This window comes from Pelobates fuscus, chromosome 6 (assembly GCF_036172605.1).
Source record: "Pelobates fuscus isolate aPelFus1 chromosome 6, aPelFus1.pri, whole genome shotgun sequence".
NCBI classification, from domain to species: domain Eukaryota; kingdom Metazoa; phylum Chordata; class Amphibia; order Anura; family Pelobatidae; genus Pelobates; species Pelobates fuscus.
Genome location: NC_086322.1, coordinates 260,055,119 through 260,072,322, shown reverse-complemented (window position 1 = coordinate 260,072,322; position 17,204 = coordinate 260,055,119). Strand labels below are relative to the sequence as shown.

Here is a 17,204-nt window from a genome sequence, read left to right as displayed (position 1 = left end):
TTGGGCTGGCAGAACATAGCTCCCCGACGCTGCTTTTTAGGAATAATTATTTCCCTGCTTATTTGTGTGCATCTGTGTGCAGTGTAAATGTATTGTTTACGGTGACAGGATTATGTCGTACATTTATGTTACCTAGGCACATCTAAATATATTGCTGTATCATATTGTAGTTATTTCACATACAGACATCACAGGAGTTATTTTATTACATTTACTCTTGATGTCACTATCGTGTTATTTTTGCATTCCCAACTCAGTCTGAAATACATATTATATACAAATGTATTTATATTTAACTTTTCCTCAACACGCAGGCTACGGGAAGCACGTGGAATGGGGATATCAGCCCTCATGGCATTACTATCTTATATCTGCACGCTACCCAAAAAGACATATCTGAGTTTCATCAAGGCCTTGCGTGAGTAATAGAGAGTTCGAAACGTTTGGTATTGAGCCTACTTTCATTTCCACTTCAGATTGCTTTCTCTACTTGTAAAATAAGAGTGGTCCATCACAAAAAGAAAACCATAAAATCAATCTGTCACATTTAGTAATTACTGTTTTACAATTTAATAATATTTGAAAAATGTGAACACCGTCTCAGAACATAGACAGTCCCATTATTGTGTCTCATGATATAGTGAAAAGGTGTGGTACTTATAGTTTCTGTGTCACCAAATTCAAATATTTTGGGGAATTTATCTATAAGTAGATGTGTGTCCTAAGCATTTCTTGGCACGTCTACAGTTCTTTGCTCTTTTCCCCGAAAAATAAGAATTTGCATATTGCCTATGATTTGGGATCCTTTATCTCTTCTCCCTCCAAGTTCTTCTTCTGACAAAGTCTGCCACATTTACATACCACTTACTACTTACATTTACTTACTTACTTACACGTACTTACACCTCATTATTGGAGCACTAGGATGTTAGTGCCTCGAAAATCAACTTTCCGTCATTTTGTCTAGCCTCCTTTCCCCTGTGTCCATATTTGAGATAAGGCTTTGTCATATAGAATCATGTATTTTTTTTCCTGAAAAAAATTCTTATCTGAATGACGTATATCGACTATCATGAGTCATAATTTTTGCTGTTGTAAGTCAAATAATTGAAAAAACAGATACACGCTGCATCGAAACTGTATTTAAACGCCAATGTTAAAATAGGTTTAGGTTATTAACAGTTATAAATAAATCCCAATAGCATGTGTAAGTAGAAAAAAAAAGTTGCTTTTTGCTTATTGTAAGATGAAAACTCCCTGTCTTCAATTAACACTGCATTATCAATGTCAATTTCGTCTGATATGGATGACATAGATTAACTGATATTGCAGGGCTAACCTTGTATGTACGTAGTGGGGAATTACGATGAAACATAAACATAATTAACCCCATTCAACCCCCCAATAACGACAGACAACGTAGTATGGATGAACAGGCCACAGCATTTATTATAACATAAATAAATTACTGTATAACACCCCCATAACTCCATATATTAAACTCTTCTTTCTGTAACAAAACTGTTAGAAATAAATAATCATAAAATAACATATATACATATACAACTCAACATACAGTGCTATACAGAGACCCAACCGTCCTTGCCAATGAACATACAGTGGTTCCTAAACACCACTGCCTCTCACCTCCCCCTCGTCATAAAAACATATCATTCCAATGCCTGCCATCAACCGACCTTATCCACGCTCGATGGGCACGAGACCTCAAGCAACCTAAAGTTAAACCTTTTGAAGACGGGGAGGCTGAGACCTGCAAACATAAGGAACTTATTCCATCCTTAAACATAACCAAACTTAATTGGCAAGGACATACCCCCGACTCGCTGTGACTCACTAACCTACACTGGGTGGGCGGGCGGGAAGCTGTTTACTGGCTCGAATCCCAAGTGGCACTGAGGTAAGACCTCCCCCCTACTAGCTCACATAGCCCTAACCCCACCCACACACATACACACACTTCCAAAGACACTCCCACGCATCTATCCCCACACTCCTACATGTGCCCATGTCCGCTTAGCTGCGCTATCTCCCCAGGGCCTGTCCCACCACTCCCACCCAATTAATGTTGTTCAGGTTGCATGAAATTGACAGTAATTCAGAGGAGGGAAGGGTAAGTTATAAATGTGCCAATTTATATTGAAACCTGCACTTTTTCTATAATGAAAATAAGGACACACTCTTCATACAGAAAGAACTTCAGCAAGCTAAAGTGTTTAAGGTGTTTGGAGTGTTCATTAAAAGCAGCAATGGTGCCCAAACACTCTAGGCAACATAACGTCTACAGTGAGCTTTAGTGACTGTTACTTACTGTGCCCTCTAACATATCTTGGCTGCTTAGTTTCAGGCTAGGCTAAGTATCATTCAGACCAGAGTCAGGAGAAGATTAATATTGTATGCATTGCAGTAGAAACATGGATGGTATATGTATATTTAATTTTGACACACATATCAATATATCCATAATAACCTGTCTCTTGAGCTTCACAATTCAACAGTGTCTGGTCCCATAGCCACTTACAACTCCAATCGTGTTTCACTCAGTCGCTTGTCCATTACCAAATGTCTATTTCCTCTTTGACTATACATTTGCTTTGTCTGTGCTTCCCTCAGGCAGTGGCTGGCTTATAGCAAACTGTACCAGAGTTTGGAGTTTAGTAGCAGTTGCCTGTTGCATCATATTACAAGTATTGAGTACCTGTGGGTACAAGGCCGACTGCAGGATGAGCAGGTAATGTGTGTGTGTATATGTTTGTGTGTCTGTGTGTGAGAGACTGTGTATACTGCTTCGAAAGCCAATTTGTTTTTGATGATTTGTCTTTCGTCTTGTTTTTGTTGTCTCATGACATTTAAACAGTAACTTCTTCAATACTGTAATTATGCATTGTTATTTACTAAGGTTTGAGTTGAAGATGAATTCAAAGTGAATTTCAAATTTAAAGTCAATTTATCCAAACTGGAAAAAGCTTACCAAGCTAACAAAAACAATTATTAATGACATTTTTTGGAAATATGGGAGGCAAAGCTGGCATGTATGGTTAAATCAAAACAGAAAAAAAAGTATTATTTAAAAATCTAATAAATAATATGTGCATATATACTTGGAGCCCCCCCCCCCCCCCCCCCCGAGAAGCAGAAATAAAAAGATGCATTAACACTACAAAAACGTTATAACGTTCTAAAAAAAAGATTACGGAAAATCAACATTTCCTGTTCCTCTTTTTAGCAGCAACTTAAATGAGAAAGTACTGTCTGCAGTGGCATCATTTCGTCCGTCCTGACAGTAAGAGGTTATGACACAGCTTTTGTTTTTTTTTTTTCTTGTGGTTTGTGGTTTCTCCATCATTTCATAGAATCAAACTGCAGTAATTATTGCAGAGGCATAACTAGAAACCAAGGAGCCTGGTGCGGAAATTGCCCTGGGGCCCCACCGTGCTCCTGCCACCCTCCTCCCATACGTCTATCGTCCCACTCCCATACGTTACCCCCTCCCCCCACACATGCAAACAGATACACATGTAGACACACACATAGACACACACACACACACACAGGCAAACACACATACATACAAACACACAAATACATACAAACACACACACACATACAAATGCACACCGACAGACATACACACAGACATACACACATACATGCAGACAGACAGACACACTCAGACATACAGACAGACAGACATACACACATACAGACACACAGACAGACATACACACACACACATACATACACACACACTCACAGACAGATATACAGACAGACATACAGACACACAGAGACATACAGACACACACAGACATATAGACACACATACAGACACACAGAAAGACATACGTACACACATACAGACCCACAGAAAGACATACACACACTCACACAGACACACTGACAGACATACACACAGACATACACTCCTGGCACCACCACAATGCTGTGGTTATAGTGCTTGGACTGTTGTGTTAAGGATTACTGGTTAGCTACCCTACTCCGCAGTCCCACTATAACAAATGGATTTACAACCCGTTCATAGGATTCTCAAGGTATTTCTGCTTCTCTGAATGTTGGATAGCAAAGTTTAGCTCATATTGCTCTATCATGCACTCTTATCACGTCTAAGTGTCACTTTTCATTCTTTTGAACATTTTTTATTTGACGAATGTCTTACTTCATGAAACACTTGTTAAAGGACTGGTGGCAGCTCTGCAGATCAGAGGTGATATCAGCCACAAGGTTCAGTAAGGACTTCAGATTGTCTTCATGACTCTGTAGAGAGAAGACTCAAATGTAACAACAGTGTGCATGGTAATGGGCAAGATAGAGAACAGATCATGAGTAGGAATGACCAACAGAAAAAGTAACAATGGGCAATAGAAGTAATAGCAAAGGATAAATAGACAGTGTTCACACAGGTCTTTTTACCCACCTGGATTATTGGTTGCAGATGTTGACGTTTCATATGAAACCATTCATGGGTTCCAACCTGCAGATGAAATATTAGAAACTAAAGTTGCCTGCATTTGGTGTAATATTGTCTGATATTCTTTTAAATAATTTCTGTCAAAATAATACATATACAATATAAGTCATCATTTGAACATTGCTTAAATGAACATACAGTTAGGGGTACTTAGGGTAAAGAGGGGTTTAGATTGAGGGACTTAGGGTTAGAGGTTATACCTATTGGTACTCCAGAAGCTATGGACTTTATCGCCCATTATTCTCACCTAATTAAAACTGTGTGCTCTTTCATTGCATTGTCATTATAGCATTATTACAATGATACAAGACATATCAAATAAAATAATTTCAATAAACATCTTTAAATTGGAACAACACTGATGAAAAACATAGTATATTTAGATAAAGATGCCTTTGTATGTGAGCCCCAGAATTTCCCCAGAGTAGTTTCCCCAGCAGTAGTGTACCTTTCCCTGGGGTCCAGTGGTGGCTTAAGCGGTTACACCACGTGGGCCGGGGCCGCATTACTCAGCTGGTGGGACCCGCTGTCGCAGGGGTCCGCGGGGCAGCTGGACCCCCTGAAGTGACGGGCCCCGTCGCAGCTGCGACCCCTGCGACCGCGGTAGTTCCGCCACTGATTTATTGTATAAAACAATCCAGAATTGTTAGCCATACCTATGCTTTTATTAATTAAATATTGAATTGAGGTTTCAACTGTAAATGTAACCCAAAATTGTAGTTAAGGAAAAAAAAGTCATATATATAAATTTTTTATTTTGTTTTACTGGAGATTTTTCCAACTTTTTTGTCCTGAAGTCAGTTTTATTCAATACAATTTGTTGTTTAATGAATAAAATGGAGAAAATAGTAATACTAAAAATAACTTAAATATAAGCATGAAACCTACATTTGAAATTGCAGATTTTTGCAAGAAATTTCCAGGCTTCAGACAATTAGCTCTGTTCTCACCGGGAAGTAGTGACCCGTGATCGAAAGTCTCTAATTCTGATGAATGGAATACGAGCAGTTGGGAATGGTTAACCCTGCATTATAGGGATAATGTGCAGATTGAACTATAGCTGTCTTTGCAAAGATTAGAACTGCAACAATCACAAGGTAACACACAGATAACTGTGTAAAGCAGTCAATCTCAAACTGAAGGGTTACTTAATATGTGAATTGCAAATTTGGACAATGAATATTTGCAAAATGCCTCCTAACAAAAACAAGTAGATGCTAAGTAAATTCACAAAGAATTCCAAATATAAGACCATGGTGGTAGGAATGTTAATGTTCAGTGTTTCTGTTTCAGCTCTATACGTTCAGAGTTATTTGCACTCATGTGCTGGGGGCTAGTTACACATGGCACATATGAAGACGCAATTGCATCACTACCTCTGCCCTGAAAGGAGTGTACCCGCCCGAGTTAAAGGATCACTATATTGTCAGGAAAACAAAGTGGTTTTCCTGACACTATAGTGCCCTGAAGGTGCCCCCACCCTCAGGGTCCCCCTCTCGTGGCGCTGAAGGGGTTAAAACCCCTTTAGCAGCTTACCTTAATCCAGCGCCGGGCTCCCTCAGCGCTGGTGACCTCTCCTCCCCTGCCGACATAAGCTCCCCCGTCCGACGTCAGCGTAGCTGAATGCGCTTGCGCGGCAAGTGCCGCGCGCGCATTCAAAGTGTCCATAGGAAAGCATTTCTCAATGCTTTCCAATGGACGCTCTGTGCGTTGGAGGCATAGAGGCTGACTTAACCCCAAATGTAAACTGCTATGTTTGCATCTTAAGGGTTAAAACCTGAGGGACCTGGCACCCAGACCAATTCATTGAGCTGAAGTGGTCTGGGTGACTATAGTGTCCCTTTAATGGCAGGTCAGCCTAATGTGAATACACACCAAGCTGCCTGCCAATCATTTTAGCTGGCCCACTGAGGGCAGGTCATACAGAGAGACATGTTTTAGTGCTCTCTGTAATGCTCTCCTAGTGCCATTTTGTTGTGTTATGATTATTGGGGAAACTTCCCTGGTGTCCCCAAAAGTGAGACAGCAGGGAAGTAAGGCAGGACAGAAACCAAAAATCATTACTGTCCTGCTGGAATTGGACAGTTGGGAGGCATTTTATCATGCCGTCAGTTCTTCCGTTTCACTATCAAACTAAAGAGATAATTTACTTTTTGTTATTTCCCCATGTCTTCCTGTACTGCTGTGCCTGTCCAGCACCACTCACAATAAAAATTATGTTTTCCATACAGAAAGCTGAACTGTCAGAGTCTTTTGAGTCACTATTGCAATATGGTATATCGCTGCTGAAGAAGTATCGCATTATGTTCCCACTTTCAGCACCACGGTCCCTTGAACGCTTGCAGGGTCTGCTAAGGTTAGTAACCAAGTGACCTGTATTGGTCTTTTTGACATTATGTATTTGTATTATCTTTTCTACAAGCTTCATATCTACTAGGCAAAAAAAAACCTTATTTTTACTTTAGATTTAACATTTTCTTACACTTGTGCTTTGTTTTAACTCTTATTCTTATGTATGATATTAGATAAGTATTGATTCTATGTTTAAAACTAGTCAATATACACAATCTGAGTCATTTAAGACACATTTTTTATTAACATCTGTATAATGTAGATCTATGGTGCCTAACTCTTGGAATGGGATAGATTATTCTATTTTAGTAAGTCCCCCAGTGGTCAGAAATTGCACATCATATTCACTAGGCCTCATGCAACAGTTCTCATTAAATTGAATATTGTAAAATAAATGCAGCCATTTCTCAGTGTAATAGAAAAAGCCTAATCAAGGCATTCTATTTGCTTTATTTTGTAAATTATATAGCAGTTGAACATTGGGTCGCCAAGCTAATGCCATGTATGCTGTTTGGGTTGCTTTGAAACCTTGAGTTTGTAGGAGGCAGGCATATCCAACAGCATGTGAAGCACTGGTTCTATAAGCACAATTAATTGGAATAATGAAATGACTTAGTTTAAACAGTAAGAGAAACTTGTAAGGCCTCCTTCTATAAAATGATCAGATGTAAGCTTGTGGTACTGTACAATTGTAAGTAAATGTAAAATAACGCAATGAAGATGCATATACCAAGACCTCCGAAAAGCTTTTCTTACTACAAATCGGTATCAAAGGGAAAAGAAACCTGGCTATTATCAACTTTCATTTAAACAGAGAGAGCTCTTTATCAGTATATGATTTTCATGGTTTATACTGAGAATTGAACTTCCTTTTAGGCATATTTATTCTCTTCTTCACCATCTTCCATCATTTTTTGGCCACTCTTGTTTAGTTCATTTTTGCTGTATTTTGTTTCCTCTCTTTTAACTTCTCACCAGAGCTGGATTTAGGTTGCCCAATATGCAAGATCTGGGCCTTCTCCAAGAGCCCTGCTCTCTTTTTATGTGAGCGTTGTGTGCGTTTATGGTGGCTAAATGTTGTGTGTGTGTAAGAGAGTGTGTATAGTGGCTGAGTATTGTGTGTGAGTAGGACACTAAGAACTGTATAAGTGTGGGGAGCTTTTCTTCCCCCAACCTGCTCACTTTTTGTGAGGAGGATGTGTTATCCCTGGTGGTTAAGTGGAGGTATGTTGGGGAGCAAGATCCCTGTTGGGTGCATTGTAGTCTGCACCAATATCAGGTGCAGATAATTTTTAGAGCTCCCTCATGGTCTGACACTCAGTCAGTGATTCAGAGCACTTGCTCTTACTGGGGACCATGAGGGAGCTCCAATGTGATCTACATCCGATAGACTTGCAGACTACAAAGCTCCCTCGAGCATGTGAGGGGGCACAGGGCCGAGCAGGGAGATATTTTGATCTCCCTGTCAGGTGATGGAGGGCCCCCTCATAGCTTTTCACGAAAATAACATCTACTTGTTATATTATTCATCAGCTTCTTTTATTTTCCATATTCTTTTTTTTCAGTCATCTTTCTCAATACACTTAACATTTTGTATCCTTTTAGGGTGCTCATTCAAATGTGTAAGACCAAAGCATTCCGTGAGATGTGCTCTTTGACCCCGACTCTACAAGAACAAGTGTCTGAGGCCATTAAGGTAACAAGGAGAACACTTCCTCTGAGTCCACTATGCTAAAAACAACTGCAAACTTATGTAAGAAAGTTCTGGAGACACTAAACCAAAAGTAAAATGACAAGTCCTTTGAAAGGGAGGCTGTAGCATTGTCCAGAGTTATCCAGTCTACAGCCTTTCTCTGTGCTTGCACCACAGCTATTCCAAGGGGCTGGTGGCTTGGACCAGTGATCTCTCAGATCTTCACCCTTGTGCAGTGATTGGTCCTGCTTTGCAAACTATGACATTTCTGCCTGTAGACTCCATTGTGGAAATGACCATCAAAATTCTCCAGAGTGTTAAACCCGGCCCTCAAATTCAAGGCATGTTTGCTAAATTCTAATGAATGCCCAAAATGTTTGCATGGTAATGTCTACCCAATCTAACGAAAGAAAGAAAGAAAGCAAGAAAGAAAAGCAACATTGCAAACCAGATTTTGCAATGTTTCTTTAAAATTACACCCCTCTGGGCCATATTTAGTTTAATGAGGTAAGGCAAGTGGGGGCCTTTGCTAGAGAAAAAGCACTACATATGTTTTAATAGATCACAGGCAGCATTACATTTTTTGATTGGATGGGAATTTCCCTCCATGAAACCAAATATACTAATTTCTTAATCCCTTACTTGCCAAGAATGATGTGCCATGAATTAAAATTTACATTCCAACATGGATCCTAACCTCCTAAATACCTTATTTGACCTTACAGTACTAATAGTAGACAAGACCAGGACGCACATTATTATTAAACTAATCCTTACGTCCTGACAAAACACACTACTGCTATGGATCATAGACAAAGGCATCTTTATCTAAATATACTATGCTTTTCATCAGTGTTGTTTCAATTTAAAGATGTTTATTGAAATTATTTTATTTGATATGTCTCGTGTCATTGTAATAATACTATAATGACAATGCAATGAAAGAGCACACAGTTTTAATAATGGGCGATAAAGTACCAATAGGTATAACCTCTAACCCTAAGTCCTTCAATCTAAACACCCCTTTACCCTAAGAACCCCTAACTGTATATATCCATTTGAGCAATGTTCAAATGATGACTTATATTGTATATGTATTATTTTGATAGAAATTATTTAAAAGATTATCAGACAATATTACACTAAAGGCAGGCAACTCTAGTTTCTAATATCTCATCTGCAGGTTGGTACCCATGAATGGTTTCATATGAAACGTCAACATCTGCAACCAATGATCCAGGTGGGTAAAAAGACCTTTGCTATTACTTCTATTGGCCATTGTTACTTTTTATGTTGGTCATTCCCACTCACTATCTCTTCTCTATCTTGCCCATTACCATACCCCCTGTTTTTACATTTGAGTCTTCTCTCTACAGAGTCATGAAGACAATCTGAAGTCATTACTGAACCTTGTGGCTGATATCACCTCTGATCTGCAGAGCTGCCACAAGTCCTTTAACAAGTGTTTCATGAAGTAAGACATTTGTCAAATTAAAAATGTTCAAAAGAATGAAAAGTGACACTTAGATGTGATAAAAGAGCATGGTAGAGCAATATGAGCTAAACTTTTCTATCCAACATTCAGGGAAGCAGAAATACTTTGGGAATCCTATGGACGGGTTGTAAATCCATTTGTTATAGTGGGACTGTGGAGTAGGGTAGTTAACCAGTAATCCTTAACACAAAACTCCAAGCACTATAACCACAACCGTGTTGTGGTTCTCAGGAGTTCCCTGGTGCCCCCATTGTAAGCAGTCAAACTGTTTTAAAGATTCTTATTACGTTGGGTCCATTGGACGCTACTTCCTGGCTTAACTTCTGATGATGGAGAGTCAGAAGCTCCTAAGAAGAAGCTTATAGTGGCTCCTCTGAGCTAAGCCCAGCAGTACAGTACCAGCTTGTTGACTGATCACTCAAGCCCAATGTGCTAAAATGCACCACTGGATTTAGTTCAAGCGCCTTTCCAGCACTCTGACTGCAGTAGTGAAGGGAGGGAGTGGTGCCATTTGGACCACAGGTAAGAAATTAAACCATGCCGGATAGTTTGCAGTACTTGCAGTGTTCCTAAAGAAGAAATGTCTGTAGTTATTTCTTCCAAAGGTGAAATTAAACTGTAAAGCTCTATGTAGCTCATGGTACATACATTTTCTAATAATATGTTACTTCTGTCCCAGCACTATTAAGGTGGATATATTCAGTCTGGCATTCCTGGAGCTGCAGGAACTGGTATGTAAAACAATTCAAATGCTTTCTATAAATACTTTTTACTGCTCTCCAACTGGTACTCAACATGCTAAGCTTCTCTACACCTTTTTTGTCTTTTGTGCCTTCTGTGATTATGTGTCATGTCATCCATCAGGTTTCCGAGCACTTACTTAGTCAGCTGCCACCCCTGGAGAAGGGGTCTCAGCCTCCACTGTCTGAGCTCCTGTATCAGCTATACCTCACCCTGCGAGAGCTCTATCAGCTTCACGTCCACCAAAGCACGAGGTAAAGAATCACCAACATAAGGAATGGATCATACTATATTCTGACAAATAAAGCAGGTGACTCTCTGTCATAGAAAATTATCTTGTTACACATGTAAAGAAAGCTAGTCACAGCAAGCTGCAAACCTAAAGAATCAAACATCTTAGATGTTTCAGCAGACCTTTTGATACTGTATATTGGAACCCCTGTTAACTCTTTACTAGCATTGGTGAAAAACAGAACATTTTCATTTCTGTTTCTTCAGTGATGAGCAGCTCCATTTGTCGCAATTCCATCGCTGGTTTGTGGAGTTATTGCCCAGCTGGCTGCTGAAAGCATACAATACCGCGAAGGAGAGAGTGCAAAGAGCTGTACAAATAGATCAGGTGAGCAGATGTCATGGTGAATGCTAATTGTGGCGACTCTCAGAGTTAAACAAGGTACTAATCCTACAGACCCACAGGGAAGGTTCGTCACGATCGCGAGACACATAGGGCCCAAAAAATATGCGCTCACATCCATATACACACCTACCACCCTATGTGGCACATTCTGGCAGTCCTTCCGAGCACATCTATCACTTTTCCCTTTCCATCACTTAACAGTCGTGTTGGGGGGGGGGGAATTACAATGCAACACTATCACCCACTATCGACAGGCATTGATCCAGAATACAGAGATGCAATACGCCCCTAACAGCCAAATCAGACAAACTATTCGCTTCATTCACAGCAACTATGCAACTACAAGATGCCTGTAGAATTCAACACCCCACTATGAAGGACTACACATTTTTCTCCCACCCCCACCAATCCCATTCTAGAATCGACCTCTTCTTGGTCTCCCCCTCTCTTATGCTGTCGATCACTTCCACCTCTATGGGCTCCATAACATGGTCGGACCATGCAGAAATTACCCTTGCGTTAGACATTCCTGATACAGTGAGACCTTGGTCGTTGTGCCTCAACTCCACACTCCTACACAACCCACAAACTAGAGAATCCATCCAAAAGGCAATCACTGAGTACTTTACTATAAATCAGGGCTACGTATCCTCTCAGAGCACCCTTTGGGCAGCACACAAAACTGTCCTGCGGGGCACTATCATAGGCATAGCAACTGCACACAAGAAGCAATAATTAGAACACACTCTCCAACAGCTACGGTCGTTTGAAATCAAACTCAAACAAAACCTAACCCCAGAACTAATTACCCAAATCGCGAGCTGCCAAAAGGTCGTTAAGGACTTCATGACTAAAGATGGCTTACAGTGGTCTAAACAACTCTTTTATGAAAAATACAACAAATCAGACACCCTTTTAGCCTGGAGGCTAAAACAGAGTACAACACCCAAACAGATAGCCAAAATCCACTCCCCGACTGGACAGGTGTGCGAACAACCAAAACAAATAGCGGACATCATCCAACAATACTTCTCCTCGCTCTATGACCACAACCCAAACGCCCGCCGGGACCCAGACATAATTACAACTCAAACCGAACAATACTTGGCCTCCATTGAGCTACCCTCCCTCCCCCCAATGCCACTATTAATAGCAACAACCACCACCCCAGAAGAGGTAGCCAAAACTATATAAAAACTTTACAAAACCTAACAAAACTGTTTGGACACTATAGACGCATTTCATTACTCAATGTGGACATCAAACTGTTCACCAAAATCCTGGCCAACAGATTAAACCCCTTTCTACCTAAACTGATTCACCCAGACCAACATCAGACGAACATTTGATCTCATATGGTGTGTAAATTACAGGCAAATCCCAACTGTCATCCTGTCGCTCGATGCCGTGAAGGCATTCGACTGGCTACTGTGGCCATTCCTTTTCACAACCCCCATGACCTTTTCTGAATGCTCTTCATACGATATATTCTTTACCCACTGCAAACCTGCTCCTCCCTCTTACCTATCCCCCCTCATTTCAAATATACAATGGCACGCGCCAAGGCTGCCCTCTCTCACCCATCCTCTTTGCTCTTTCCCTCGAACCATTGCTACAATCTCTTCACAACAACGACAAGATCAAGGGCATCATGATCCGAAACCTATTGCTGACCATCACCGAACCCCTTGCTTCCATACCCCGTTGCTTAATGTGCTACAGGATTATGCGATGGTCTCTGGATACAAACCAATAGAGAAAATGTATCCATACTTACTGTCATTTTCTCTTCCTGGCTATTATTCATGGCAGCATTTAACTAATGGGTTAGCTCCTCCCTCTAACCAATAGGACAGGAAAAAAATAATTAAACAATTCGGTGGTCAGGTATATAAGGATCCTAGTCAGCTCAAGTTCCTCAGTCAAGTAACAAGCATGTCCCCAAAGTGGGAGGGAACATTAGGTGCTACCATGAATAATAACCAGGAAAAGAAAATTACGGTAAGTATGGATAATTTTTTTTCTATTCCTGGCTAATCATGGCAGCATTTAACTAATGGGAATATCCAAGCAGTAAAAACTACAGAAAGGGTAATCAAGCAAAATATGTATTAAACATGAGCTGAATTCAAAACAGAGAGACCACATTTGAGAATCAGCAACAGAGGCAACATCCAGCCTGTAGCGGCTTCTCCTTTGTGTGATACCCAAGGAATGATGAACAATTGCTTGGATTTCCTCCAATAAGCAGTACTTTGAATGTAAGATGGCAAGCAACGATTCAGATCCAGTAAATGACACCTTTCTTCTTCAGGAGAGGGAGGTTCAGGAAAGTAATCTGGTAGGACTATTTCCTGATTAAAATGAAAGGACGTGACCTTGGGTAAGAATTCGGGCCTCGGACGGAGGATTACACGTCCTGAAGGAAGCATACACAAGGCTCTTTAACAGAGAGGGCTTTAATATCTGCAATTCTCCTGGCTGAAACTAAAGCAAGCATAAGCAACATCTTTTGAGAAAGAATGGTGATAGAAACTTATTCTATTGGTTTAAAAGGAAAGCCAGTAAGAGCGTGCAAAACCAAAGGAAAATCCCAAGGAGCTGTAAAGGTACGGATTGTAGTCTGATTACTGCCTTAAAAAATGAATCACCATCGTATTTTCAGCCCATCTTATTCCTGATATGGCTGATAATGCTGAACAATGCACCTTAAGCGTATTAAGGATGAGGCCTTTATCCAGTCCGGATTGCAAAAATCCCAAGACTTGCATAACCAAAACCTCTCCCTTCTCTCTTCAGCGAGTCCGCTAATTTTTGCCATATCTTGTGATAAGTGTAAGAAGTAGAATTTTTCCTATAACATAACAGAGGAGATACAACTTGTTCCGGAATACCTTTAGAGATTAGGAATTGCCTCACAAGAGCCAGGCCCGTGTGTTTCCAGATGTCGAAGAAGACCCTGGAACAACAGATCCTCCGGTAGTTCCCAAGAATATGAATAATGAATAAATAAAAAATGAATTTACTTCCTCGCTTTTCATACTTATTTCAAGCCCTACCAATCCCCATGTTACGACACTCACCGCCAGGGGAATGAAGCCGCCGTTTAGTCGATAATCCCCTTTCTCCAGAAATGCAATTTCAGTCCAACCGATCATAAAACTCCCGAACGGAGCATACGAATGCGGTAACTCCCGATCAGCAATCCATCCAAAATCCTTCCACAGCTAGAAATAAACGAAAACGCTGTCCCAATAGTAAATCCCTCCACAAACGAGACAAAGCTCCGTCTTGAAGGTCAAGCAGTAATGTGTTTAATGGGGGCTACCTGCCCAGTATTTATGCAGGTCTCCACAAGGTAGACACTCCCCTAGGGAACCTTGTGGAAGACTGTAAAATATATTATACAGTAGCCAATCGCAGTGGCTATAACACAAGCCCTTCCCATTTTACCCATAAGTCATTCTTTCCTATCCCGGAGATAATTAGGGAGAAACCTAATTAACTCCGAGGATAGGGACCATCGCCATTTTAAAATAAAATACGAAAAATTAAATAAAATACATAAAATCAGAAGTACCGAATGTATAGTGTTCGTGCAACGTATCCCCAGATAGCCTGGATCTGAGGGCATATTCCTACCGAATAGCGCTCAGGTCCGATGTACACAGTCCAATCGCCATGGAGTCAAAGTCTCTCATAAGTCCTTCGGTATACGAATGACTCCATGGGACGGCTACCTGGGTAAGTCCATACGAATTAGAGAAACTCCCGAACTGACCGGTGTTCGTACGCCTCAAAGAAATAGAAGGGGGCGGCCGTCTCCAGCGGTGTTCGGTAGATAAAGAGGCCGTTTTCAGATCCATAGGTTTTGCACCGAACACCGCTGATTCGCCTCGTGTCCAAAATGGCCGCCGCCTCGTGGTCGGCATACGAACGACGACCACCCGTACGAATGGAATGGAGAGGTGTTTGCGGTTAACCACAACGTTCTAATTGTGGTCAAGGTGTTAATAAGCCGCACACTCCTCTCCTGGGTGGCCGATGGTTCGGTAGTTTCAATCGGTACTTAGGGAAACATACGAACAAGGGCATACGGACAGGAAATCCCCGAACCCAAGGCAAACAGACGAACCAGCAATACAGGTCTATGCAGCAGGGTTCGTCACACCCCATATCTATGCCTGACTTTAAAACCTTGCAAACGCAGATGGACAAGTTCATCTGGGCCAACAAGCAAGCCAGGATCAAGAGAGCGACTCTCTACATCCCAAGTAGGCCGGGTGGACTAGGACTACCTCACTTTACACATCATTGCTTTCATGCTGCGCAAATGACACAAATCCAACACTTACACTTAGACCTAGAACACATTATCTTTGGAAGAGACTTCCCTTCCTTGTACATCTGGCTACCAAAATACACAAGATATCCAATGCCCAATACCACTCCTGGGCCAGATTAAGAGTTCAGTGGGCCTGGTGCTTACAATTATGATGGGGCCTAAATACAGAAACATATCGACCAAAAACACTAAAACAGTCATACCTCTCAAGCGTCATGTATCTGATGGAGTTGGTGTTGGAGGGAAACTCAAAAGATGCAGCTATAAGAAAACACATTCTATGCTAATCTCTCTCTAATGTATGCTTTCATCTTTCAAGTAAATCCATACCCCCTAACAGCAGTGTCCAGTGAAGCAGGAAGTCAATGGGCGGGGTAAAAGGTTTGGCCACTGACGCAAATCACGTGACCGGAACTACCAGAAGGTGCGAACATGCCTAAAAAGGGGGCTTGTCTGTCCAAAGAACTGGAAGGCCAGCCTGGCATCAGTGTCCCTATATATCACAGTGTCAGTGTCCCCATGTCGCCCAGTCCCCTAGTCTCCCAGTGTCTGTGTCCCTATTTTTTCCAGTGTCCCCATGTCTTAGTGTGTCCCGTGTCATTAGGATACTGAGACACATGGGGACACTGAGACACATGGGGACACTGAGACACATGGGAGCACGGAGACACGTGGGGGCACTGGGAGACATGTTGGCACTGGGGACAGAAATGAGGTCACAGACACTAGGGACACAGATACTGGGAGACATGGGGACACAGAAATTTGGTGAAACTAAGACACTAGGGACACTGAGACATGGGAACACAGACACTGGGAGACTAGGGGACACTGGGAGACATGGGGACACAGACATTAGGGACACTGGCTGGGAGGCATGGGGACACAGACACTTGGGGACACTGGGAGACATGGGAGCACGTGTGGACATAGACATGGGGGCACTGAGACATTTGGAGAAACTAGGGACACAGAGACATGGGGACACAGACACTGGGAGACATAGGGACACAGATACACTGGCTGGGAAACATAGGGACACTGGGAGACATGAGGGCACTGAGACACTGGCTGGGAGACATGTGGACACTGGGAGACATGGGGATACAGACATTTGGGGACACTCTGAGACATGGGGACACTCTGAGACATGGGGACACAGAGAGACATGGAGACACTGTGTCCCTAGTGTCTCCGTGTCCCAATGTGTCTTCCTATGTCTCACAGCATCCCCATGTGTCTCAGTGTCCCAATGTCTCACAGTGTCCCTTAGTGTCTCATTGTCCCCATGTTTCCCTGTGTCCCCAAGTGTATCAGTGTCACCACATCTCCCAGTGTCCCCTAGTGTCTCAGTGTCCCCATGTCTCCCTGCTGCCATTCCCCCCATCCTTCACATACCTGAGCTGTAGTCTGTCTCTGCAGGCTGGGATCTGC

At 41.8% G+C, this 17,204-nt stretch overlaps 1 protein-coding gene across 2 annotated transcripts in view; it reads left to right on the top strand.

Moving 5' to 3' along the window:
- Positions 1-17,204, top strand: part of UNC13D (unc-13 homolog D) — a 111,964-nt gene that overhangs the window by 59,550 nt on the left and 35,210 nt on the right. For both annotated transcript variants that reach the window (XM_063459045.1, XM_063459046.1), the window contains exons 13-21: positions 315-418; positions 2,632-2,749; positions 6,739-6,863; positions 8,465-8,555; positions 9,736-9,792; positions 9,929-10,026; positions 10,727-10,778; positions 10,912-11,042; positions 11,287-11,407. In XM_063459045.1, the coding sequence (XP_063315115.1) occupies positions 315-418; positions 2,632-2,749; positions 6,739-6,863; positions 8,465-8,555; positions 9,736-9,792; positions 9,929-10,026; positions 10,727-10,778; positions 10,912-11,042; positions 11,287-11,407 (897 nt within the window). The remainder of the gene's footprint in view (positions 1-314; positions 419-2,631; positions 2,750-6,738; positions 6,864-8,464; positions 8,556-9,735; positions 9,793-9,928; positions 10,027-10,726; positions 10,779-10,911; positions 11,043-11,286; positions 11,408-17,204) is intronic.